General features: G+C 37.2%; 1 protein-coding gene and 1 long non-coding RNA gene across 2 annotated transcripts; both read right to left on the bottom strand.

Moving 5' to 3' along the window:
* Window positions 1-32: 32 nt before the first annotated feature.
* LOC147545798 (large ribosomal subunit protein cL37-like) lies at window positions 33-599 on the bottom strand. Its single transcript, XM_086635865.1, has 2 exons — window positions 506-599; window positions 33-409 (listed from the first exon to the last, which is right to left on the bottom strand). Exons 1-2 carry the CDS (start codon window positions 597-599, stop codon window positions 33-35), a joined length of 471 nt encoding a protein of 156 aa, XP_086491991.1.
* Window positions 600-12,472: 11,873 nt separating this feature from the next.
* Window positions 12,473-13,372, bottom strand: LOC147545797 (uncharacterized). Its single transcript, XR_015224013.1, has 3 exons — window positions 13,210-13,372; window positions 12,971-13,132; window positions 12,473-12,504 (listed from the first exon to the last, which is right to left on the bottom strand). It is a non-coding gene; the product is annotated as an uncharacterized LOC147545797 (long non-coding RNA).
* Between the last annotated feature and the right edge of the window lie 13,164 nt (window positions 13,373-26,536).

Here is a 26,536-nt window from a genome sequence, read left to right as displayed (position 1 = left end):
TGAATAGAATGGGATGTGAACTTTGTGACATTTCATACATTTTTATTCTTCTTCATCTTTGATGGTGGCCATCTACCTTTCTTCCTCAATTGTCTTTTCCGAACAAGTCGTTTCCTTCTCAACCTTATCTTCTTTGCTAATTTCATCCTCAATTTCTGCTCCATTTTCAATTGAAGTTTAGACTCTAATGGTAGATTCTCAACCGAGACTGATTCTTCTACCTTCGCTTCTGCTACTGCTGGTTCAGATTCAGGTAGTTGTTCACTACCACCTGAACCAACACCATCAATGTCTGAAGAAGCTCGAACAATCACAACCCTTCGCTCTCGGGTACCCAATTGAGTGGGAATTCGAACTCCATTGAAGCACTTTGGTTGCAAATCAAAGCATTTTCCTTCCAACCTGAATCCTGTAAATCACACAACCAAAGATATATGAGCAGAAAACCCTAAGTCGTAAAAAAATGCATCTTTACACAGTTTTAGAGAGAGGGAAAAATACTTACTATTAGCAGTAAAAGCGAGAGTTGGGAAGGAGGAGGAAGGAGAAGAGAGGGAGGAGAGAGAAGGAGAGAAGATGAGTTGTTGCAGAGCCGCCATCTCACTCTGCTTTCAAATTTTGGGTATTGTTTCGGATAAGATATAGATTTGTATATGCTTCCTTTGTAATTTGTGAACAATTGTATATTTCTTTGCACTAATGGGTACGTCTATTGGTGGATTTTGGCCCGTGACTCGAAACCCGTCCGCGTCCGAAGGGTCCGTAGGCGTCCGGTGACCGAGCCAATCATAATCCGCCTGCCCGCCTGATAGAATTTTGACGGACAAACGTGCAGGAAATTAAAAGACTTTAATTCCCAAATGATAAAGAAAAATTATCTGTGCGTCGCTAGAGTCCGTTTTTTGTTTTTTGATGAAACTCGGGTCCGCTTATTTTTCGTTTACTCATCCGCAAATACCCACCTATAAATTTGAGAGAGATTTATGAACGAATATAAATTATTAGATTTTTTAGGTTAGAAACAATAATGTTAGATTAGATCGCGGTGCGACGTATAACCCTCAGAAACAAAATAAGCCTGCCCTTTTCTTCCTTCTCCATTTCGACTTTCTTCAACTCTTTTCTCTTCATAATCTCAACAAAGAAATTCCAACCCTCGATCAAAAGTGATGCTTCATTCTCTTTCGTTTTTATCTAAGAAGGTTCTCTCCATAGAAGCGAGAGAGAGAGAGAAAACGACATAAGGGAGATGGAGAGAGAAGATGAAGATTAGGGGGCAATTTTTTATCAAATTAATTTTTGGGCTAAAAGAGAAAATATGTCACATAAGTCAATGTTTATTGACTATGTCGTTATGTTCTTGTAGAGTTTTCTTTATTCCCTTGTGGCCTAAATGTTACTGTTGAATCATTTGTTTTCTGGTTTTTTTTACTTTGGGAAGTCTCTAACCCTTGGTGAATTATCTATATAATAAAATAGGTGGATGGGTGCTGACTGAGACAAACCTCTGGATAGATACATCAGTCTGTCCCACCTCGGCCTTGGTACAAACCTTTGGATCAGTATTATGTATATAATTAGGTGGGTCCTCGTAGTCGGGCGCCTATAACAACCTTCCTTTTGCTCAACGGACACATCTCGATTGAGTGGACATATCTGCTCAACGGACACATCTGCTCAACTGACACATCTCCTTTCGCTCCATAAAACAACGACTTCTCCTGTTTAGAAAACTTTTGCTTCATTGGTTCGGTAATACTAAGCCTGAGGTGGAAGTGTGGAGGACTCATTTCTTCAAGTATCATTTTGGTTCTTTCGTTCGGAAAGGTTAGCATTTTCTTCTTCTCAAGTAATTCTTCTCCAATATGATTGTGTTTCTATTTTTTGGAGAACTCATTCCTTCTTTCTTTAAGTAATTTACTGAAATGATCATTTGGTATATACTGAAATATGTATGTGCTTCCTGACTTCCTGTTACATGAAATGTTTAGGGTTCTTTGTTTTTTCTTCAAGTATCATTTGGGTTCTTTCTTTGGTTGATTACCCATGCTCGAAAATTTATCGTTACCATTAATAGGGGTTCCAAAATACACAGAATAGAAAAGAAACAAATACCCAATTTGAGGTTTGGTTGATTTTAGTGGTTTTGCTCAAAGTAGAGTTCATATGCTGATAAGTGTTTGATGAAATGTCTCTGTCTGAAAATTAAGTATTTAAATGATGGAGATTCACAGAAAGTGTTTGATGAAATGTCTCTGTCTCAAATTTAAGTATTAATACTATAACTGGTATGTCAAATGAAGAAAATTTTGGCTAAACAAGTGGCTTGTATTTTCTTTAGGACTTCTTCCAATATTTTAACTCTCATTACGCGTAGGATGAAACATATAAACCATACAAATCTGACCATCGATTTGGGTCACGTTAAATCTTGGTCTTCAAATCATACCAATTATGCTATCATCCATATTTTCCTCTCTCCATCAGAAAAGGATTCTTCAATTCCTTCTGTAACTTTCTTCAATTCCCCAATTCCTTGGACGCTTAAATTTCACTCCTTCTGTTACAATCTTCATAAAAAGATAGCGTTACATTTGCCGCTCTCTCTATTTGGAACGAATTTCTTCAATGGAAGATTTCAATCAAGGCGATGAGCAAACATTTGCTATTAATTTCATGGAGATTAATTGTTTTGAGGTATTTGTTACTCTTCTTTTCCTAATTTGTTTGATTTTGTTTAACACTACTGTTGTGGTTCCATGAGTAAGGGTTGTCTGGTTCGACGTTATTGCAGACAAAGATATAATGGTCGAGACGACTCATCAAGCAGATGATGTTGCTATAAACCATCAAGTATTTGATGGTGGTTTATGGTCATCCATGGGTTTTCTACAATCAGATAAAGTGATAACATGATGATGAATGATGTGCATGTTTAATAATCTAATGGGGGGCTTCTAATGGAGGATCTACTAAAAAGTGATTTCATAGAGTTAGATGATTTGATTTTGCCTCTTTGGGGCATTGATTCTTCAGGTTATGAAGAAAAATTTACTTACAATTTCCCAATGACAAGACTGTGCAGAAGAAGGTAAATATTTACTCTACATCAATTTTTAGGAGTACTGTAACATTTCTTTAAAAGTATGCTGGAGCTGTGAAAATTTATATCGGTTTGGCTATTTAACGGAAACTAATGTAGCTGAAGTAGGTCAGTGATCAGATTCAATGGTAGATAAGATTGAAACTCGGTTTTGTTAAGACATTCCTCTGTAACTACATCATTTCAGACCTTAGTTGTATCGAAACTTCTTTGGCCCATTTTCTGTGATGAGCAAACAATTGGTTTCTCTAATTTGTTTGTTTTGACTCGAGAAGAAGAAACACTCTGTGAGAAAAGAACTTGGGTTCCATTAATGTATATTTATTAGAACAAATGGCTCCCAAGATCCTGTAGGCCACTTATGCAAATACACATCATTATTGCTCAAACAGCGCCAAGTGTACTTTCAGCAATGCTTTTGAAGCACCTCTCTTTGTCTATCTGAATATCAAAATGTCTGTCAATATTTCAGTCATGAATTTCTGTTTTTAGCTATAGAAATTAAATAAATTTCATAACTGTTGATAAGTCTGTGAGGTTTCAATTGATATCTTTGCCAGGAATAAAGTAAGTATTGCTTCAAATAGTCGGAAATTGGTGAGACAATTTGATTGAACTTCACAGATGAAAGTTCAATACTTGGACTAGAATACCAATTTTCTCATGGGGAAGGGGTTGTGGAACCTTGCTTGAGCATTTTATTCATGTTATGCAGCAAATCTGGGTCAAGATGAATCTTGGATATTGAGGTATTCTTTACCGCAGGGGCGCAGAATCAAGTACTCCTTGCTCCGCGTGTTAGAATATTAGTGTAGGGGAGTTATCAAGTTGTCCTCGAGCTTGAGAAAACTTCATCTAAAAGTATAGAAAGAAGATTTTGTGTTGCCATTAGATATGTACTAGCAATTTCAATAATAAAAACAAGAGCAATTTTCTTGTTCGTGAACATACCTACTGTTCACGAACAGAGTTGTTCGTGAACAGTTCCGGCGAAGGGAAACCCCTTCGCCGGAGTTTTTAAAGAGAGAGTGGAGAGATTTTTTTTATTTTTTAAAAAATTAGTGAGAGAGGAGAGAGATTTTTTTTTTTTTTAGGTTTGAAGGTTGCCGGCCGGAAAATTTTCCGGCCGCGACCTTGCCGGAGAAGAGAGAGGTGAATTGGAGAGAGAGAGAGAGAGGGGTGAGTTGTAGAGAGAGATGAGGTGGAGAGAGAGAGGGGTGAGGTGGAAATAACTTTTTTTAAATGTTTTAAATTTAGAATTAAGAAGGGTAGTAATGACATTTACTTGAAAATAGGGGGTCATATTTGAATTTACGAAAAAAAATGAACCACAAAGGAAGCTGGTCACAAAGTAGGGGCCATATAGGAATTAACTCTTCAATTTATACTAAACTTAGTAAATTTGATCATTAGTATGATAAAGTAGAGATTTCATTGTGTCTTATTGTCAAAGTCATGTTAAAGTAAGAACCAACCCTAAATTATGTCAATTCATTGTCCTAAATTATCGTTCATGTAATATTATTAAGTGATTTCATTGGTGAATTTAAAGTTTAAATGAAATTATGTTGCAACCTATATCATCTAATCTGAGCACGACCGATATATTATTAAGTTTAGAATAAATTGTCATACTAATTATCATATAAATTAGTGCTACGATGATTTTAACATAAGGAAAGAAACGACAACCTAAATCTTCTTGAAATTCAATAATATTATGTCAATTCAATAAATTTCTTGAGTAGTTTAACAAGTTCTGTTTTAGTTGTGTTGTTATCATTTTGTCACGGAGAATGTTAAGGTTCTTTAGTTTAGATGTTGTTTGTTATCATGAAATTCTTAAAAATTAGAAGTGATTTTAGGGTTGAGGTTTCCGGAGTAGCTTTCTATAGTCTATGTTTGAGAACTACTTAAAAAAAAAAAATTAGAAATGACTTTAATTCTTATACCCATCGTGGCTAAAAAATTATTCTACTTTCATATTTTCGGGCTTATAGACGTTTGATATCATAAATAATCATTTGAAATTGTTTCCTTTGGAGGTTATCCATGACTCATGTTTTCGTACACATTCATGTTTCATGTAGTGAACCATATGTCACAGAAGAGAAGTTGAAGTTGATGATACGAGGACGACAATTGAGTGGAGTGATAGAGGAAGAAGAACAGTAAAATGATATGTTTCTCTATGTCGGTTTACCTTTATGGTCTTTATTTTGTTACTTCTTATTTATGGACCTGTTTACTCTAATTATTTTGCGATAGTAGCAGAGAAGTTCAGATTACACCTACCTTTTTTGTTTCATATTTTTGTGTTAGCTTTGTATGTATGCAATTTGTGTTTCTTCACCAAATTATATTATATTTCTAATAGAAAGACAAATAGATTCATTTTGGTATTGTTAATCTCTTTTTATCTCTTTTTTGTTGGTCTTCCACCAGGATGACATATAAGAAAAGTTACTGTTTTGATTATTCAATGTTGATGAAGTCCTGAAGAAGTTGGGAAAAGAAAATGAGAAGTTATTCATTTTAGTACTGTGATCTCAATATGTCTTTTTATCTCCATATTTATTTGTTGTTTGTTGCTTCTACGACAAATGCAAGTGGGTTTTTTAGGAAATCAAGTTTAGAAGTGTTACAGAAAGAAACAACCACCCGTTCTTGGATATTAAAAAAGTTAAGCAAGAAAAAATAGAATGTGTTTGTTTTTCATTTTCTTAATTAACCTACACTTGAATCATGATTCATGTACCACATTTACTTTTACTAAATTTCAACTCATATGCTCTTTCTTAATGTTCAAGGAATCTGTTTATGATAATTTGATGTTCAACTTGATTTCTTCAATGATTTCGTTGAATGTGATCGATAGAACTGTATGTGCCCTAGGGCACGGGCGCCTATACCCTAGTATAGTGACAAAATGAATGTTATCAGCAGTACAACTAATTTGATCCTGGTTTTTCCACGATAGAATCCACTCAGATAAGGATGTGATATTAGTCGATATGATATTAAAGTAGAACCGTATATTTTTAGCAAGAGAACAGTGTAACAGTGCATGTTCAACAGTTTCTATTTCATTAAAGTTTGGACAATTAAATATGGCCAGCGCTTTGGGGAAAGCTAAATAGTTTCCGGGGTGTGAAGACTTGGTCAAAAATTGGTCAATTTTGTTTGACAATTTTATTGAGGGGGAAAGCAAAATAGCTTCTCCACCTCAGCTCTCTCTCTCTCCACCTCACTTCTCTCTCTCCACCTCATCTTCTCTCTCCCTACCATTCTCTCTCTCTCTTCTCCGATTAGGTCGCCTGCCGGAAAATTTTCCGGCCTGCGACCTATCGGAGAAGACAGAGAGGTGAGGTGAATTTTCCGGCCTGCGACTTATCGGAGAAGACAGAGAGGTGAGGTGGAGAGAGAGGTGAGGTGGAGAGAGAGAGGCGAGGTGGAGAGAGAGAGGTGAGGTCGAGAGATAGTGAGGTGAGGTCGAGAGATAGTGAGGTGAGGTGGAGTGTTTTTTTCTATTTCCCCTTAAAATTTATTTTCCCGAAAAATTTCTAAAATTCTACATATTCTCTTTAAAATTTCACACTCCGGAAACTATTTAGCTTTCCTCAAAGCGCTGGCCTTAAATATATTTACCTATCTGATTCCTTACCGAGAGAGCGTTAGAACAAATTTTTCCATATGAACATCTGAATACGCGAGATTGTGGGTATGGACCAAATGAACTTCCAGTTGAGATCTTGGGGAGGATTGGGTTAGCTAGAACTAAGATGCTGATACATAGACCGAACTGAGTGGTCACCCGATTGGGGGTGAGATTCCATTTCATTTTATCTGAATCGGCATTTTGAATAGGGATAGCTTTGATGAGATTACAAGTGGATTCATTGGAAGTCTGGCTGAGGACAGAAATATCCCATCTATTATTTCTAATGAGTTGAGACACCTCTGTTAGGGTGGAGTTATTCGTATTTTGCATCTGTTGAGTTATACCTGGGATCCAATTATCCTTCCAAAGGTTTATGTTTTCGCCCGAGTGAACTTCCCAAGATTCTCAATCATATCACAATGTTTTCGCCAGAGGGTTTGTTGTTTTTTGGGTCAAGAAGTAAGACTGAAAGAGGAGAGATGTATTAAATTGCTGCTGACATTAGTACTAATTAACACCAGTAGTATCTGAAAAAGATGCTATGCCCGACACATCTCCCGGCTGAATCGCGGCCAAATGATGTGCCGGCTATAGATCTTGAGAGAGAAAATTTCAAACTTTCTCTATCTAAATCTATGGCCGACACATCAGCCAGCCGGGAGATGTGTCGGGCATAGCATCACGGCGGTGTAGTAATAAAATAGTTAAAAACAAATTATTACCGTGTTAGAATATCTTATCATTAGTATTTAAAAGTGATTTAGATAGTAAAACATTTTCGTTACAACCTAGTTAGAAACAAATTATTTCCGTATCATTATTTATTGTACATGAATATTTTAGTACATGTTACTTATTAAAACTCTAAGGGTTATTCTTTCACCAACTCTTAATCCGGCTAGAGATAAAAACCTTCTACTGTGAGATCGCCAAAAATGTTTTTTTTCCTATGAAGAAAGGTAGGGATTGATGCATATTGTCAGAGAGAGAGACATGTAAGAGTTTTAGTGAGAGAGTTTTAGTGAGAGAGAGAGGGAGAGTTTTAGTGAGAGATTAAAACTTCAAATAATTAAAACGAAACGTATATTTACTTAAAAACTTTAAATATTAAAACGAATGTTACATACTTTTAAGATTAAAACTTTAAATATTAAAACTTTAAATATTAAAAATTTAAATATTAAAACTTTTAAGATAGGAGAACAGTATTAACCAAATTCTTCCTTGAAAAACAAAAGAAACATGCATCCCTGGTTCAGTTCTTTTTTAGAGATCTTTTTTGGTTACTTTCTCAAGGCGTCAAGTTTCCCATCTCTTCAAATCAAAAATACTGACAAAAGACCTATTTCATAAAGCCGGACTAGTTAGGAGCCGTCCAGATGGTCACTAGGTAGAGATATGTGGACATCTTCTCCCATCACACTTCCACTGGGAGACACAAACACTCGACCAACAAGGCAGTGTAGTAATAAGATAGTTAGAAACAAATTATTTCTGTGTTAGAATATCTTATAATTAGTATTTAAAAGTGATTTAGATAATAAACATTTTCGTTACATGATAGTTAGAAACAAATCATTTCAGTCATTATTTATTGTACATGAATTAAATTATATGTATAATAAAGAAGAGTAAGTTGTCTTAAATATTTTAGTACATGTTACATACTTTTAAGATTAAAAAATTTAATATTAAAAATTTAAATATTAAAAATTTAAGATTAAAACTTTAAATTTTAAAACTTTAAATATTAAAACTTTAAATTTTAAAACTTTAAATATTAAAACTTTAAATATTAAAACTTTTAAGATTAAAACATTAAATTTTAAAACATTAAATTTTAAAACTTTAAGTATTAAAACTTTTAAGATTAAAACTTTAAATATTAAAACTTTAAATATTAAAACTTTAAATATTAAAACTTTTAAGATTAAAACTTTAAATAATTAAAGTTGATGTTCAACCTCTTGTTCATTTTAATATTTAAAGTTTTTATGTAAATGTGTCTTTTGTTTTAATTATTTAAAGTTTTAATCTTAAAATACTGGTGGTCTTTGGTGAAGATAAAGAAGAGAAGTAAACAACTAATATTTAAAATTTAACTTTTAAAATAATATAACTTTCGTTTTACTCTCAGCTATAGGTTTTGACGGTTTAGATTTAAAACAGACCTTTTAAAGTTCTAACAAAAAGCTCAGGATCTTCAAAATAATATTTGTGTTCGTTTTATGCAGGAAATGCTTGATAGCATAAAGTTTGATAGAGGTAGTCCAACTTCAACTTGGGGTTCTGTTCGGGGGACAATGAGACGACCAGAACCATTTGACTTGAAATATATAGCAATCAGGAACGAGGACTGTGATAAAACAAATTACCTAGGTACTACTATCCGTTCATTTCTTTCTAAGCCGTTTCTTTACCATTTTACTTCGACTTGTAGAGTATACAAGTATTATTCGGTTCTATCGTGTGAGAATTTACAAGTGCAAAAATCATGTAATTAATCGGAGACTTTTCCTGACTTTTTATTCATCAGGAAATTACCTCATGTTTCTATAATGCTTTTAAACATGCCTATCCAGCTATCGAAGTAATCTTAAACTGTGACGCATCTTCCAAGGGCGGAACCAGGATGTAGCACTAGAGAGGGCAAGCCTAAATTCTATGAAGTAAACTTCTACCTAGCTGAGAGTGTACCCAAATAGAAAATAAGATTTTATGTAGCAACTAGTTAATTAACTTCTAACTTCTACCTAGCTGAGAGTCCCTTACTAGTTTGAAACTAAAAGGAAAATTTAAAAAGAGAAGTTAAGGTAGGTAGTGGGTTTTGAACCCATGTCTTTGAATTGGAAAAATGTGTAATCCACCACAAGAGCCAAAGTAGCCTTTGGTAATAATAGTAGATTGGCTTGTATATGTGGAGATCAGGCCGGGCAACTTCCCAGTCTGGTCTCCACATAGTTCCGCCCATGGCATCTTCTCACCCGTTAAACCATCCAGCAGATATGTACGATTTTCATGAAAGTAGTAGTACTATTATCGATATAATTTATAGAGGTGTATTTATGTTTGTATATAATTATATGTATGTTAATATAATTGTTTCTCTAAGTTCTAACTCAAGTGTGTCCTTACGTAGATCTACGCATCCAGGGGCAGAACTACATGAAGACCACCCCAGGCTACAGCCTGGGGTCTTCAGAGTTCTAGACATTTATCAGTTAGTGGTAGTAGCCTGACTGTTTGAAACATCGCCCTCCATCCGCCAGGTCACGAGTTCGAATCCAGGTTAATCCATGATTCTTGTCTGTTTTTTTGTGCTTGGTTTTGAGAAGTGTGAATTCGCGTTTTGGCCCTCAATTCATAGCAAAGTCCTGATTTAACCCATAATTTCCGTTTTGACACTTATTTGTGTCTAGGATTTTCGTTTGACCCGTATTGTTCTTTTTCAAATTTGTATTCACGGTGTTTGTATATTGATTTTGTTATCCCTACATTTTTTATTTTTTTCTTTCACTTTGTCTTTCTCTCACCTATACTATATTATTCTTTCCTCCTTCTTCGTCTCTCTCCACTTCCATTTTTTCCCTTAGTTGTTCTGGCGAGGGGAAGGGTCCTCCTAGGTGAAACCTTTTGACTTCATAGCCAGCTAACTAACTATGTTTATCATATTTTGAGTTAGTAAGTCCAAGAAATTTATGTCATTTTTTCTGTTTGTAGATTGTTGAATTGATGCGCGTTTGTCAATTGATTGTTATGATTTATGAATGATGATTCTTAAAATCTTAGAGTTATGAATCTTAGACAATTTTGAATTTAGTTAATTAGTTGACATCTAATATCGGTTAACATTGTTTATTGATGTATATTTAGTGTATTTGATTGTTGACTGATAGAAGTTGATGTTTTTGACTCATGGATGTTTGAAACTTTTTATTTAGAAGATTTACGTAAATGTGAAATACATCGCTACGAATGTATTGTTGTCACTAGAAATTACTTTTCAATAACACTTTAACGTGTATTACATGCATCATAGGTAGAAACTTGTAGAGACTTGTTTCTAGTGGCTTCGAGTTAATTTTTTGTTACAGTGAAGTTAAAGCGTAGCCCTGGTTAAGTTAAAATCCTGGCTCCGCCCCTGTACGCATCTGCTTGAGACTTGTTTTCTAATAGCCGTAAATTTGATCGAACATCACGATGGACCAAAGGTAAGGTTTTTGTTCGGCTAGTCTTACAACTAGGGGTGGGAATCGGTCCGGACCGGTCGGTATCGGACTCTAACTTCATCGAACCGGTCGACTCGGACATAAACTGTTGGTGACCACCTATTTACTCGGGCGGACTCGGACGGTCACTCTCAAGAATTCTTTGTCCATTGACCGTCCAAGACCGTTTATTTTACCAGTCCAGTCGGACACCGGACGGTCTCGGTCCGGACTTTCCAATAAATTTACTTAATTCAGAACTTTATTTTTATTACCACAAACAAAATTACTTACAAATGAAGATGTTTAGCCAAGAAATCAAAAGTAAATATAAAAAGGAAAAAACACAGTTGATCATCATTTGACAAGATATAATTAAGCCATTCACTAATGTTTGGTCTTCTAGAGGACTATATGACTATAGCCAACGATCATCATATATTTATATGTCTATAAAATTCAACGGTCAACTTGTAAAAATGAGGACAGTTTAGTCGGTTAACCTATTCGGTCACTCGTACCGGTCGGTCAACGGTCGGTCCTTCGACATAAAATTTTGACCGTGACCGTCCGCCAATTCTTTCGGGCCGGTCGGACACTGACCGTTATGACCATCGGGTGTTCATGGACACTTTTTATCTCGGTCGAACGGGTCGGATAGCGGTCTTCCGGATCTTTTTCCCACCCTAAGAAAAGAAAAACACAAAGATTTTCTAATTGATGATCTTTTATCTTAGTTTATTTAATTTTATTGTTATTGTTCACTGAGCTAACGAAATAGGTGATTCTGCTTTAATTTTTTTGTCAAATTACGAGGCATACGTGGTGCCCGATCAGCACATCTGCACATGTCCCACACGTCTAGGTAGAAAAACAGACATGGACGGGCTTTTCTACAAAGAACACCCGAAATGCCGCCTGGTTTGTCTGGTTGTCCAAGTGGACAAGTATGAGTTGGGTCCATTCCACCCGAACGGGATGGTAGGTTGTCCATGGACTTACCTGTCCGAGCCCATTCCCAGCCCGACTCCTGTTTGAACCCAAGCTATTTTTTGTTATATCAAATTTACACCATATCGGATGGCCAGTTGGTTATTATTGATGACACATGGATAGTATTTCACTCGTGTATTATCTTCACAGTATTTTGTTCAATAAATGGCTAGTAAAATCCAACTGAAAATGTACATTTGCATTAATTGAACCAATTCTTTTGCTTATTAACCATAGGAGTTCACTCTCCTTTACTTGATTCGACCCCGGATATAGGGTTTTAGAGGGGGTTTTCTAGGGCTAGTAGGGATCTCCTAGGAAACTTGTCAAATAGATCTTTGTTGAAGCTTTTATGTGGACCCAACCCATTCTATGTCCCAAATGGCATATCTGCAACTTCTGGACTCCCATGGATGGTGAAGAGTAACATGACTAGTTTAAGTCATCGACGAACTATTTCCTGACAGAAGCAGCAGCCTCCAAAAAGATGAGGGAGATAGGGTGGAGCACCGTGAAGAACTCCATCTGGTCCAGCATCTCTGTGGACATCACCACAGTCGTCAATAATTTTATTCAATAGGAGTGAAAAGCTTAATTATCAGAAGATCATCCATCGCCCATAGAAAGAGAGAGAGAGACATATACATCAGATAAGCTACCGAAAGACAGATCTCTACTGGTTTATAGTTCATAACCAAACTAGAGCACAACCTTCAACGACTAATATGGAAGAAGATTGCAATTCGGAGAAAAGATTAGTGATAATATCAACGTTTAAACTTCATGCAAGATGTAACAAAAGTTCCCAATCTTCACCTTAGCACATAGAGAGAGATAGCAGTAGTTTGTGATATAAAAATTCTCCAGTCAAATGGCATCAATAGAACTTGTTAAAAAAGGAATAGTATGTGAACAACCACCTATATAAGGAGACCAGGAAAAAAATGGGTTTCAAGTTCCATGCTTTCTCCGGATTAAATTTTCAGTTTAAGCGTGTTGTCCTACCTGTGTTAGTTCGCTGCACTTTACGTATGCGTTCTTTCTTTTTCATTCTTCTTCTGAGAAATCCAGAGCCAAGAAGCATATTTGATCCATTGGCATAAATTACGTCGTTGATAACAGAAGTCAGCCATAAAAATACTGTAGATTTACGCCCGCATCTACAATCTATAATATGATGGAGAATTTCAGTAGGATAGACAAAAACAACACGGAACTAGAAACTTGAGATATAAAATGCCAACCTGGATCAGGACACGAAGATATGTATGTGCCAAACAACAGAGAAGTTCATGTTACTGATCTATTCATTATCTGATAACACCAGGCCTTTCACCTTTAATCACCAAAACGACGAAAAGCCCATAAGCATTTCACAACTTTTACTTGCAAATATTAAATAATGCAGACACACAACATACACACACATATTTTTTTCCTTAAAAATTCGAATATATCCTAAAGAAGGCAAAAGTGTACAAGTAAAGATCGGCAAAAAACAGGAGTCAAGAACTCGACTCCACAAGACATATATAGATGTAACTATATGTATTTATATCCTTCGGTTTCATTTACTACTACGATTATGCACAATATAGTGTTAATTTTTTCGACTATTCTAAAATTGTACCTTTTAGGACCAGCATTACTGCCGAACACACAATTTAGGCACGCCTTAACCAAATCGATACTAGCTCACGGCTTCACAAGTCAAGGACCAAGCTAGGTGTTTACCCTCCTAATAAAATAATGCAATGCCATGTTGAGCAACACCTCTCAATCCTGACCATGCGGGTATTACATAGTCGATGAATGGCTGCAATATGCCGTTTACCAGTCTTTAACATATTTCAGCAAATCTAAGAAGTGGTAATGTGCCCATGGTTGAATTAGTCTTTTTTGTCTTTTTTGGGTACATGCCAAATCTACCTTATATGTTCTTAATTTCATTTAAATGTGGAAATGGCTATTTGAGAACATAGGTAGCTAATCACAAGATATTTCACACCATCAAGGAAGGAAGTTGAAATATGTTAAAGACTGCAGATAATTATTTTTTGTGTGAGATGGGCCAACAGAGAATTACATGTGTATTATCCCATCCATCTACTTTCCCTGTCTCCACTTTCGATTCCTTTTCCATACATCTCAAATGCTGACTTCCTTGATATGCCACAAAGTAGGAACTCACCCAATTACTACCCTGGGCGATATTTTTTTACTTTTTTTTTTCCATGGCAAGTTATATTAGAAAAGTGTTTCAACAAAAAAAAAAAAATTATATGAGTCTGTATAATGAATTTTAAAAATTGTTTTAAGGGGCAAAAACAACTAAACTGAGATAAAAAGGAAAAAAACCCTACTGCTTTATTCTCATAGTAGGGTTTGAAATTGTCAGTGAGAGAGAGTAATGGATGTCAGAGAGAGAGAGAGAGAGAGAGAGAGAGAAAGTGAGAGAGGAGAAAGATCATGATTGCATAAACGCACCAAATCAATGAAACAGTTGTTGTCTGCTTCTATCACTTCTTCGTTGCTTCTTCTATATAAGAGAGAGAGAGAACAGTAACCCAGAGCACCCTTTCCTTCAAAATGCATCCTTCCCTGATCTCTTTTTTTGACTTTTGTAAAACCAGGCTTTTCAATCGGAAACCTAACCGAGTTGGTTTCCCCAGACGTGATGCATCTTCTTACCCCTCTCTTCAGATAAGCAAGTTCGACAAGAGACCCAAAGTAGTGTACAAGAAGAAAGTGGAAGAGAGAGAGAGAGAGAGAGAACAGTAACCCAGAGCACCCTTTCCTTCAAAATGCATCCTTCCCTGATCTCTTTTTTTGACTTTTGTAAAACCAGGCTTTTCAATCGGAAACCTAACCGAGTGACTTTCCCCAGACGTGATGCATCGTCTTACCCCTCTCTTCAGATAAAAAACACTGCAAAAGACCCAAAGTAGTGTACAAGAAGAAAGTTGAAGAGATAGAGGAAGAAGAAGCTACTGAAATGAGATTGGTGTATGTAGTTGTTATGAAGGATTTAGTAGGTAACCGAAGGATGAACTACTTCCTAAAATCCGACCCGTTAGCAGCTGTTGAAATGAAGAGTTTGGGTGGAGATGTGTGGACATCTCCACCCATCTCACTTCCTGTTGGTGATACGGTGGTAGTGTGCTACATCACGGCGGAAGATGGCAGTCTTGTTTCTGAGTTCGTCGAGTTCATCATCTCCCTAACTGATGAATCAGGTGGCGTATTAATCGCAACCATCTTCGTTTTTGTTTCTCTCTCAAATACTGACTTCCTTGATATGCCACAAAGTAGGAACTCACCCAATTACTACTCTGGGCGATATTTTTTTACTTTTTTTTTTCCATGGCAAGTTATATTAAAAAAGTGTTTCAACAAAAAAAAAAAATTATATGAGTCTGTATAATGAATTTTAAAAATTGTTTTAAGGGGCAAAAACAACTAAACTGAGATAAAAAGGAAAAAACCCCTACTGCTTTATTCTCATAGTAGGGTTTGAAATTGTCAGTGAGAGAGAGTAATGGATGTCAGAGAGAGAGGGAGAGAAAGTGAGAGAGGAGAAAGATCATGATTGCATAAACGCACCAAATCAATGAAACAGTTGTTGTCTGCTTCTATCACTTCTTCGTTGCTTCTTCTATATAAGAGAGAGAGAGAGAGAGAGAGAGAACAGTAACCCAGAGCACCCTTTCCTTCAAAATGCATCCTTCCCTGATCTCTTTTTTTGACTTTTGTAAAACCAGGCTTTTCAATCGGAAACCTAACCGAGTTAGTTTCCCCAGACGTGATGCATCTTCTTACCCCTCTCTTCAGATAAGCAAGTTCGACAAGAGACCCAAAGTAGTGTACAAGAAGAAAGTGGAAGAGAGAGAGAGAGAGAGAGAGAGAGAGAGAACAGTAACCCAGAGCACCCTTTCCTTCAAAATGCATCCTTCCCTGATCTCTTTTTTTGACTTTTGTAAAACCAGGCTTTTCAATCGGAAACCTAACCGAGTGACTTTCCCCAGACGTGATGCATCGTCTTACCCCTCTCTTCAGATAAAAAACACTGACAAAAGACCCTAAGTAGTATACAAGAAGAAAGTTGAAGAGATAGAGGAAGAAGAAGCTACTGAAATGAGATTGGTGTATGTAGTTGTTATGAAGGATTTAGTAGGTAACCGAAGGATGAACTACTTCCTAAAATCCGACCCGTTAGCAGCTGTTGAAATGAAGAGTTTGGGTGGAGATGTGTGGACATCTCCACCCATCTCACTTCCTGTTGGTGATACGGTGGTAGTGTGCTACATCACGGCGGAAGATGGCAGTCTTGTTTCTGAGTTCGTCGAGTTCATCATCTCCCTAACTGATGAATCAGGTGGCGTATTAATCGCAACCATCTTCGTTTTTGTTTCTCTCTCAAATACTGACTTCCTTGATATGCCACAAAGTAGGAACTCACCCAATTACTACTCTGGGCGATATTTTTTTACTTTTTTTTTTCCATGGCAAGTTATATTAGAAAAGTGTTTCAACAAAAAAAAAAAAATTTATATGAGTCTGTATAATGAATTTTAAAAATTGTTTTAAGGGGCAAAAACAACTAACCTGAGATAAAAAGGAAAAAAACCCTACTGCTTTATTCTCATAGTAGGGTTTGAAATTGTCAGTGAGAGAGAGTAATGGATGTCAGAGAGAGAGAGAGTGAGAGAGGAGAAAGATCATGATTGCATAAACGCACCAAATCAATGAAACAGTTGTTGTCTGCTTCTATCACTTCTTTGTTGCTTCTTCTATATAAGAGAGAGAGAGAGAACAGTAACCCAGAGCACCCTTTCCTTCAAAATGCATCCATCCCTGATCTCTTTTTTTTACTTTTGTAAAACCAGGCTTTTCAATCGGAAACCTAACCGAGTTAGTTTCCCCAGACGTGATGCATCTTCTTACCCCTCTCTTCAGATAAGCAAGTTCGACAAGAGACCCAAAGTAGTGTACAAGAAGAAAGTGGAAGAGAGAGAGAGAGAGAGAACAGTAACCCAGAGCACCCTTTTCTTCAAAATGCATCCTTCCCTGATCTCTTTTTTTGACTTTTGTAAAACCAGGCTTTTCAATCGGAAACCTAACCGAGTGACTTTCGCCAGACGTGATGCATCGTCTTACCCCTCTCTTCAGATAAAAAACACTGACAAAAGACCCAAAGTAGTGTACAAGAAGAAAGTTGAAGAGATAGAGGAAGAAGAAGCTACTGAAATGAGATTGGTGTATGTAGTTGTTATGAAGGATTTAGTAGGTAACCGAAGGATGAACTACTTCCTAAAATCCAACCCGTTAGCAGCTGTTGAAATGAAGAGTTTGGGTGGAGATGTGTGGACATCTCCACCCATCTCACTTCCTGTTGGTGATACGGTGGTAGTGTGCTACATCACGGCGGAAGATGGCAGTCTTGTTTCTGAGTTCGTCGAGTTCATCATCTCCCTAACTGATGAATCAGGTGGCGTATTAATCGCAACCATCTTCGTTTTTGTTTCTCTCTCAAATACTGACTTCCTTGATATGCCACAAAGTAGGAACTCACCCAATTACTACTCTGGGCGATATTTTTTTACTTTTTTTTTTTCCATGGCAAGTTATATTAAAAAAGTGTTTCAACAAAAAAAAAAATTATATGAGTCTGTATAATGAATTTTAAAAATTGTTTTAAGGGGCAAAAACAACTAAACTGAGATAAAAAGGAAAAAACCCCTACTGCTTTATTCTCATAGTAGGGTTTGAAATTGTCAGTGAGAGAGAGTAATGGATGTCAGAGAGAGAGGGAGAGAAAGTGAGAGAGGAGAAAGATCATGATTGCATAAACGCACCAAATCAATGAAACAGTTGTTGTCTGCTTCTATCACTTCTTCGTTGCTTCTTCTATATAAGAGAGAGAGAGAGAGAGAGAGAGAGAGAGAGAACAGTAACCCAGAGCACCCTTTCCTTCAAAATGCATCCTTCCCTGATCTCTTTTTTTGACTTTTGTAAAACCAGGCTTTTCAATCGGAAACCTAACCGAGTTAGTTTCCCCAGACGTGATGCATCTTCTTACCCCTCTCTTCAGATAAGCAAGTTCGACAAGAGACCCAAAGTAGTGTACAAGAAGAAAGTGGAAGAGAGAGAGAGAGAGAGAGAACAGTAACCCAGAGCACCCTTTCCTTCAAAATGCATCCTTCCCTGATCTCTTTTTTTGACTTTTGTAAAACCAGGCTTTTCAATCGGAAACCTAACCGAGTGACTTTCCCCAGACGTGATGCATCGTCTTACCCCTCTCTTCAGATAAAAAACACTGACAAAAGACCCTAAGTAGTATACAAGAAGAAAGTTGAAGAGATAGAGGAAGAAGAAGCTACTGAAATGAGATTGGTGTATGTAGTTGTTATGAAGGATTTAGTAGGTAACCGAAGGATGAACTACTTCCTAAAATCCGACCCGTTAGCAGCTGTTGAAATGAAGAGTTTGGGTGGAGATGTGTGGACATCTCCACCCATCTCACTTCCTGTTGGTGATACGGTGGTAGTGTGCTACATCACGGCGGAAGATGGCAGTCTTGTTTCTGAGTTCGTCGAGTTCATCATCTCCCTAACTGATGAATCAGGTGGCGTATTAATCGCAACCATCTTCGTTTTTGTTTCTCTCTCAAATACTGACTTCCTTGATATGCCACAAAGTAGGAACTCACCCAATTACTACTCTGGGCGATATTTTTTTACTTTTTTTTTTCCATGGCAAGTTATATTAGAAAAGTGTTTCAACAAAAAAAAAAAAATTTATATGAGTCTGTATAATGAATTTTAAAAATTGTTTTAAGGGGCAAAAACAACTAACCTGAGATAAAAAGGAAAAAAACCCTACTGCTTTATTCTCATAGTAGGGTTTGAAATTGTCAGTGAGAGAGAGTAATGGATGTCAGAGAGAGAGAGAGTGAGAGAGGAGAAAGATCATGATTGCATAAACGCACCAAATCAATGAAACAGTTGTTGTCTGCTTCTATCACTTCTTTGTTGCTTCTTCTATATAAGAGAGAGAGAGAGAACAGTAACCCAGAGCACCCTTTCCTTCAAAATGCATCCATCCCTGATCTCTTTTTTTTACTTTTGTAAAACCAGGCTTTTCAATCGGAAACCTAACCGAGTTAGTTTCCCCAGACGTGATGCATCTTCTTACCCCTCTCTTCAGATAAGCAAGTTCGACAAGAGACCCAAAGTAGTGTACAAGAAGAAAGTGGAAGAGAGAGAGAGAGAGAGAACAGTAACCCAGAGCACCCTTTTCTTCAAAATGCATCCTTCCCTGATCTCTTTTTTTGACTTTTGTAAAACCAGGCTTTTCAATCGGAAATCTAACCGAGTGACTTTCCCCAGACGTGATGCATCGTCTTACCCCTCTCTTCAGATAAAAAACTCTGACAAAAGACCCAAAGTAGTGTCCAAGAAGAAAGTTGAAGAGATAGAGGAAGAAGAAGCTACTGAAATGAGATTGGTGTATGTAGTTGTTATGAAGGATTTAGTAGGTAACCGAAGGATGAACTACTTCCTAAAATCCGACCCGTTAGCAGCTGTTGAAATGAAGAGTTTGGGTGGAGATGTGTGGACATCTCCACCCATCTCACTTCCTGTTGGTGATACGGTGGTAGTGTGCTACATCACGGCGGAAGATGGCAGTCTTGTTTCTGAGTTCGTCGAGTTCATCATCTCCCTAACCGATGAATCAGGTGGCGTATTAATCGCAACCATCTCCATTTTTGTTTCTCTCTCAAATACTGACTTCCTTGATATGCCACAAAGTAGGAACTCACCCAATTACTACCCTGGGCGATATTTTTTTACTTTTTTTTTTCCATGGCAAGTTATATTAGAAAAGTGTTTCAACAAAAAAAAAAAAAAATTATATGAGTCTGTATAATGAATTTTAAAAATTGTTTTAAGGGGCAAAAACAACTAAACTGAGATAAAAAGGAAAAAAACCCTACTGCTTTATTCTCATAGTAGGGTTTGAAATTGTCAGTGAGAGAGAGTAATGGATGTCAGAGAGAGAGAAAGTGAGAGAGGAGAAAGATCATGATTGCATAAACGCACCAAATCAATGAAACAGTTGTTGTCTGCTTCTATCACTTCTTCGTTGCTTCTTCTATATAAGAGAGAGAGAGAGAGAGAGAGAACAGTAACCCAGAGCACCCTTTCCTTCAAGATGCATCCTTCCCTGATCTCTTTTTTTGACTTTTGTAAAACCAGGCTTTTCAATCGGAAACCTAACCGAGTTAGTTTCCCCAGACGTGATGCATCTTCTTACCCCTCTCTTCAGATAAGCAAGTTCGACAAGAGACCCAAAGTAGTGTACAAGAAGAAAGTGGAAGAGAGAGAGAGAGAACAGTAACCCAGAGCACCCTTTCCTTCAAAATGCATCCTTCCCTGATCTCTTTTTTGACTTTTGTAAAACCAGGCTTTTCAATCGGAAACCTAACCGAGTGACTTTCCCCAGACGTGATGCATCGTCTTACCCCTCTCTTCAGATAAAAAACACTGACAAAAGACCCAAAGTAGTGTACAAGAAGAAAGTTGAAGAGATAGAGGAAGAAGAAGCTACTGAAATGAGATTGGTGTATGTAGTTGTTATGAAGGATTTAGTAGGTAACCGAAGGATGAACTACTTCCTAAAATCCGACCCGTTAGCAGCTGTTGAAATGAAGAGTTTGGGTGGAGATGTGTGGACATCTCCACCCATCTCACTTCCTGTTGGTGATACGGTGGTAGTGTGCTACATCACGGCGGAAGATGGCAGTCTTGTTTCTAAGTTCGTCGAGTTCATCATCTCCCTAACTGATGAATCAGGTGGCGTATTAATCGCAACCATCTCCGTTTTTGTTTCTCTCTCAAATGCTGACTTCCTTGATATGCCACAAAGTAGGAACTCACCCAATTACTACCCTGGGCGATATTTTTTTTACTTTTTTTTTTCCATGGCAAGTTATATTAGAAAAGTGTTTCAACAAAAAAAAAATTATATGAGTCTGTATAATGAATTTTAAAAATTGTTTTAACGGGCAAAAACAACTAAACTGAGTTAAAAAAGAAAAAAACCCTACTGCTTTATTCTCATAGTAGGGTTTGAAATTGTCAGTGAGAGAGAGTAATGGATGTCAGAGAGAGAGAGAGAGAGAGAAAGTGAGAGAGGAGAAAGATCATGATTGCATAAACGCACCAAATCAATGAAACAGTTGTTGTCTGCTTCTATCACTTCTTCGTTGCTTCTTCTATATAAGAGAGAACAGTAACCCAGAGCACCCTTTCCTTCAAAATGCATCCTTCCATGATCTTTTTTTTTTACTTTTGTAAAACCAGGCTTTTCAATCGGAAACCTAACCGAGTGACTTTCCCCAGACGTGATGCATCGTCTTACCCCTCTCTTCAGATAAAAAACTCTGACAAAAGACCCAAAGTAGTGTCCAAGAAGAAAGTTGAAGAGATAGAGGAAGAAGAAGCTACTGAAATGAGATTGGTGTATGTAGTTGTTATGAAGGATTTAGTAGGTAACCGAAGGATGAACTACTTCCTAAAATCCGACCCGTTAGCAGCTGTTGAAATGAAGAGTTTGGGTGGAGATGTGTGGACATCTCCACCCATCTCACTTCCTGTTGGTGATACGGTGGTAGTGTGCTACATCACGGCGGAAGATGGCAGTCTTGTTTCTGAGTTCGTCGAGTTCATCATCTCCCTAACCGATGAATCAGGTGGCGTATTAATCGCAACCATCTCCATTTTTGTTTCTCTCTCAAATGCTGACTTCCTTGATATGCCACAAAGTAGGAACTCACCCAATTACTACCCTGGGCGATATTTTTTTACTTTTTTTTTTCCATGGCAAGTTATATTAGAAAAGTGTTTCAACAAAAAAAAAAAAATTATATGAGTCTGTATAATGAATTTTAAAAATTGTTTTAAGGGGCAAAAACAACTAAACTGAGATAAAAAGGAAAAAAACCCTACTGCTTTATTCTCATAGTAGGGTTTGAAATTGTCAGTGAGAGAGAGTAATGGATGTCAGAGAGAGAGAAAGTGAGAGAGGAGAAAGATCATGATTGCATAAACGCACCAAATCAATGAAACAGTTGTTGTCTGCTTCTATCACTTCTTCGTTGCTTCTTCTATATAAGAGAGAGAGAGAGAGAGAGAGAACAGTAACCCAGAGCACCCTTTCCTTCAAGATGCATCCTTCCCTGATCTTTTTTTTTTACTTTTGTAAAACCAGGCTTTTCAATCGGAAACCTAACCGAGTTAGTTTCCCCAGACGTGATGCATCTTCTTACCCCTCTCTTCAGATAAGCAAGTTCGACAAGAGACCCAAAGTAGTGTACAAGAAGAAAGTGGAAGAGAGAGAGAGAGAACAGTAACCCAGAGCACCCTTTCCTTCAAAATGCATCCTTCCCTGATCTCTTTTTTGACTTTTGTAAAACCAGGCTTTTCAATCGGAAACCTAACCGAGTGACTTTCCCCAGACGTGATGCATCGTCTTACCCCTCTCTTCAGATAAAAAACACTGACAAAAGACCCAAAGTAGTGTACAAGAAGAAAGTTGAAGAGATAGAGGAAGAAGAAGCTACTGAAATGAGATTGGTGTATGTAGTTGTTATGAAGGATTTAGTAGGTAACCGAAGGATGAACTACTTCCTAAAATCCGACCCGTTAGCAGCTGTTGAAATGAAGAGTTTGGGTGGAGATGTGTGGACATCTCCACCCATCTCACTTCCTGTTGGTGATACGGTGGTAGTGTGCTACATCACGGCGGAAGATGGCAGTCTTGTTTCTAAGTTCGTCGAGTTCATCATCTCCCTAACTGATGAATCAGGTGGCGTATTAATCGCAACCATCTCCGTTTTTGTTTCTCTCTCAAATGCTGACTTCCTTGATATGCCACAAAGTAGGAACTCACCCAATTACTACCCTGGGCGATATTTTTTTACTTTTTTTTTTTCCATGGCAAGTTATATTAGAAAAGTGTTTCAACAAAAAAAAAAATTTATATGAGTCTGTATAATGAATTTTAAAAATTGTTTTAAGGGGCAAAAACAACTAACCTGAGATAAAAAGGAAAAAAGCCCTACTGCTTTATTCTCATAGTAGGGTTTGAAATTGTCAGTGAGAGAGAGTAATGGATGTCAGAGAGAGAGAGAGAGAGAGAAAGTGAGAGAGGAGAAAGATCATGATTGCATAAACGCACCAAATCAATGAAACAGTTGTTGTCTGCTTCTATCACTTCTTTGTTGCTTCTTCTATATAAGAGAGAGAGAGAGAACAGTAACCCAGAGCACCCTTTCCTTCAAAATGCATCCATCCCTGATCTCTTTTTTTTACTTTTGTAAAACCAGGCTTTTCAATCGGAAACCTAACCGAGTTAGTTTCCCCAGACGTGATGCATCTTCTTACCCCTCTCTTCAGATAAGCAAGTTCGACAAGAGACCCAAAGTAGTGTACAAGAAGAAAGTGGAAGAGAGAGAGAGAGAGAGAGAACAGTAACCCAGAGCACCCTTTTCTTCAAAATGCATCCTTCCCTGATCTCTTTTTTTGACTTTTGTAAAACCAGGCTTTTCAATCGGAAATCTAACCGAGTGACTTTCCCCAGACGTGATGCATCGTCTTACCCCTCTCTTCAGATAAAAAACTCTGACAAAAGACCCAAAGTAGTGTCCAAGAAGAAAGTTGAAGAGATAGAGGAAGAAGAAGCTACTGAAATGAGATTGGTGTATGTAGTTGTTATGAAGGATTTAGTAGGTAACCGAAGGATGAACTACTTCCTAAAATCCGACCCGTTAGCAGCTGTTGAAATGAAGAGTTTGGGTGGAGATGTGTGGACATCTCCACCCATCTCACTTCCTGTTGGTGATACGGTGGTAGTGTGCTACATCACGGCGGAAGATGGCAGTCTTGTTTCTGAGTTCGTCGAGTTCATCATCTCCCTAACCGATGAATCAGGTGGCGTATTAATCGCAACCATCTCCATTTTTGTTTCTCTCTCAAATGCTGACTTCCTTGATATGCCACAAAGTAGGAACTCACCCAATTACTACCCTGGGCGATATTTTTTTACTTTTTTTTTTCCATGGCAAGTTATATTAGAAAAGTGTTTCAACAAAAAAAAAAAAAAATTATATGAGTCTGTATAATGAATTTTAAAAATTGTTTTAAGGGGCAAAAACAACTAAACTGAGATAAAAAGGAAAAAAACCCTACTGCTTTATTCTCATAGTAGGGTTTGAAATTGTCAGTGAGAGAGAGTAATGGATGTCAGAGAGAGAGAAAGTGAGAGAGGAGAAAGATCATGATTGCATAAACGCACCAAATCAATGAAACAGTTGTTGTCTGCTTCTATCACTTCTTCGTTGCTTCTTCTATATAAGAGAGAGAGAGAGAGAGAGAACAGTAACCCAGAGCACCCTTTCCTTCAAGATGCATCCTTCCCTGATCTCTTTTTTTGACTTTTGTAAAACCAGGCTTTTCAATCGGAAACCTAACCGAGTTAGTTTCCCCAGACGTGATGCATCTTCTTACCCCTCTCTTCAGATAAGCAAGTTCGACAATGTAAGAGAGTTGATGGTGATGAACCAGGGACTAGATTCGAAGACAAATAGACAGAGATACTTAGAAGGAGATGTTCGGTTATGAAAGGATTAAAGATGAATTAAGCAGTTTCTATGGGCACTTCTACACTCGTGTGACTCACTCATGTGGTTCTTATTAACAGAAGAAGATTAGTAGAAGTGTTAGTTAATTAGTTATCCTAAAACTAACTTTCTCTCTCTAGGTATTAGTTTCGTATTTTCTTGTTAACTGTTTTCTTTAATTCTATATAAGAGAATGATTGTAAACCATTTTGGTATTGATTGAAGTAATAAGATTCTAAAGCTTCTCTTTCATGGTATCACGAGCCCTAACGCGAATTTTTTTCGATCATCAAGATCCAGAAAAGTGCAATTGGGACAAAATTCAAACAAACAAGATAGTTTTTAACTCGATCAAGAAGTTTCTGCTATTCTTTGTGAAATCTTCAAGCTGAATTTTTAGCTTCGAATTGGAAAAGAGTTGGTTCTTCTGTATCAAAGAATCAGAGACTCAATCTCTTCCTGGAAATGGCTACAAATCAAAACCCTAATTCAGGTCAGTTTACTCATAATGCGAACATCACAAGTTTAATTTCTACTCGTTTAGATGATTCAAATTTTCTGGTATGGAAGGATCAAATTGAGAATGCTTTAATTGGTAATGACCTAATTTCGTATATTGATGGTACAATTGAAGAACCCTCCCAGTTAATTGTTCTAGAGGGTAGAGATTCTGTAAACCCAGCCTATCTTCAATGGCGGAAAAATGATAGTTTTGTCAAATCTTTTATTAAAGCTACCATTTCTCAGTCCATAGCATCAGACATTTTAGGTTTAAAAACATCAAGAGACATTTGGGTTTATCTTGAATTAATCTTTCTTCAAGAATTTGAAGCTAAGAAGTCCTCTTTAAGACATAGTCTTCAATCTATCAAGAAAGGTTCTTCTTCAATTTCTGTTTATCTTAGCAAAATCAAAACCATTGCTGATAGTTTGGTTGCTGTGAATGATAGAATCTCTGACTCTGAACTCACACGAATTGCTCTTCAAGGTCTAGGAAGGGAATACTCCCAATTTGTTATTACAATTCAAAATAGGGAAGGTTCTTTGACTTTTGCTGAATTGAGAAGTAGGCTTCTTCACCATGAACATTGGCTTAAAGAACAAGAACCAATTGAGGAAAATGAATCTTACTTTGTTAAAAGATATCCTTCTAGGGGTGTGTCTCGACCCTTTCCTTTTAGAGGTACCAAACCATTCTCACAGACTCAAGCTCTTGAGTCTGGTTCTAAGCTTCCACCTAGGGTTAATTCTCCCTCTGTTCGAAATAATTTCTTTGACTATACAACTATACCTTGTGGCATATGCTACAAATGGGGCCACACAGCTAGGCAATGTCGAATGAGATTTAAGGATTTCTCAGAAATCACTCCTGTTCAGAGAAACCAACCAAGAAACTTTGCTAATCTTCACTTACAAGAGATAGAGGAAGATGATGAAGAAGGAGATGAATACATAGAACAACTAGAGGAAGAAGAGGAACAGGCACATTTTGGTGCACTTATGAGTGATATCCAACCTCTAGCTTCTTCTCCTGATCAAATTTCATCCAAAAGAGATGAGAAGTGGATAGCAGACACAGGGGCTACTAGCCACATGACACACACCAAGGGTATTCTTCTACATAGCTCTCCATATAAAGGGGACAATGGAGTATTGATAGGAGATGGAAAGTGTCTTGATATTAGGAATACTGGTAAGGCTACTGTGATGGCTGGGTCTCAGGCATTTGAGCTCAAAAAGGTACTCCATGTCCCAGCCATTCATAAGAATCTTCTCTCTATTTCCAAATTCACTAAAGAGAACTTTTGTAGTGTTGAGTTCTTACCTTGGGGATTCTTAATTAGAGACCTCTGGTCTAAGGAGGTGCTAGCTGATGGTCCTATGGTGAA

The sequence above is a fragment of the Eschscholzia californica genome, unplaced genomic scaffold, assembly GCF_041429995.1.
Source record: "Eschscholzia californica isolate CP2 unplaced genomic scaffold, dmEscCali1.0.p SCAF_4, whole genome shotgun sequence".
Taxonomy (NCBI): domain Eukaryota; kingdom Viridiplantae; phylum Streptophyta; class Magnoliopsida; order Ranunculales; family Papaveraceae; genus Eschscholzia; species Eschscholzia californica.
The sequence above is the reverse complement of the archived record's forward strand: the minus strand, read 5'-3'. Positions and strand labels throughout refer to the sequence as shown.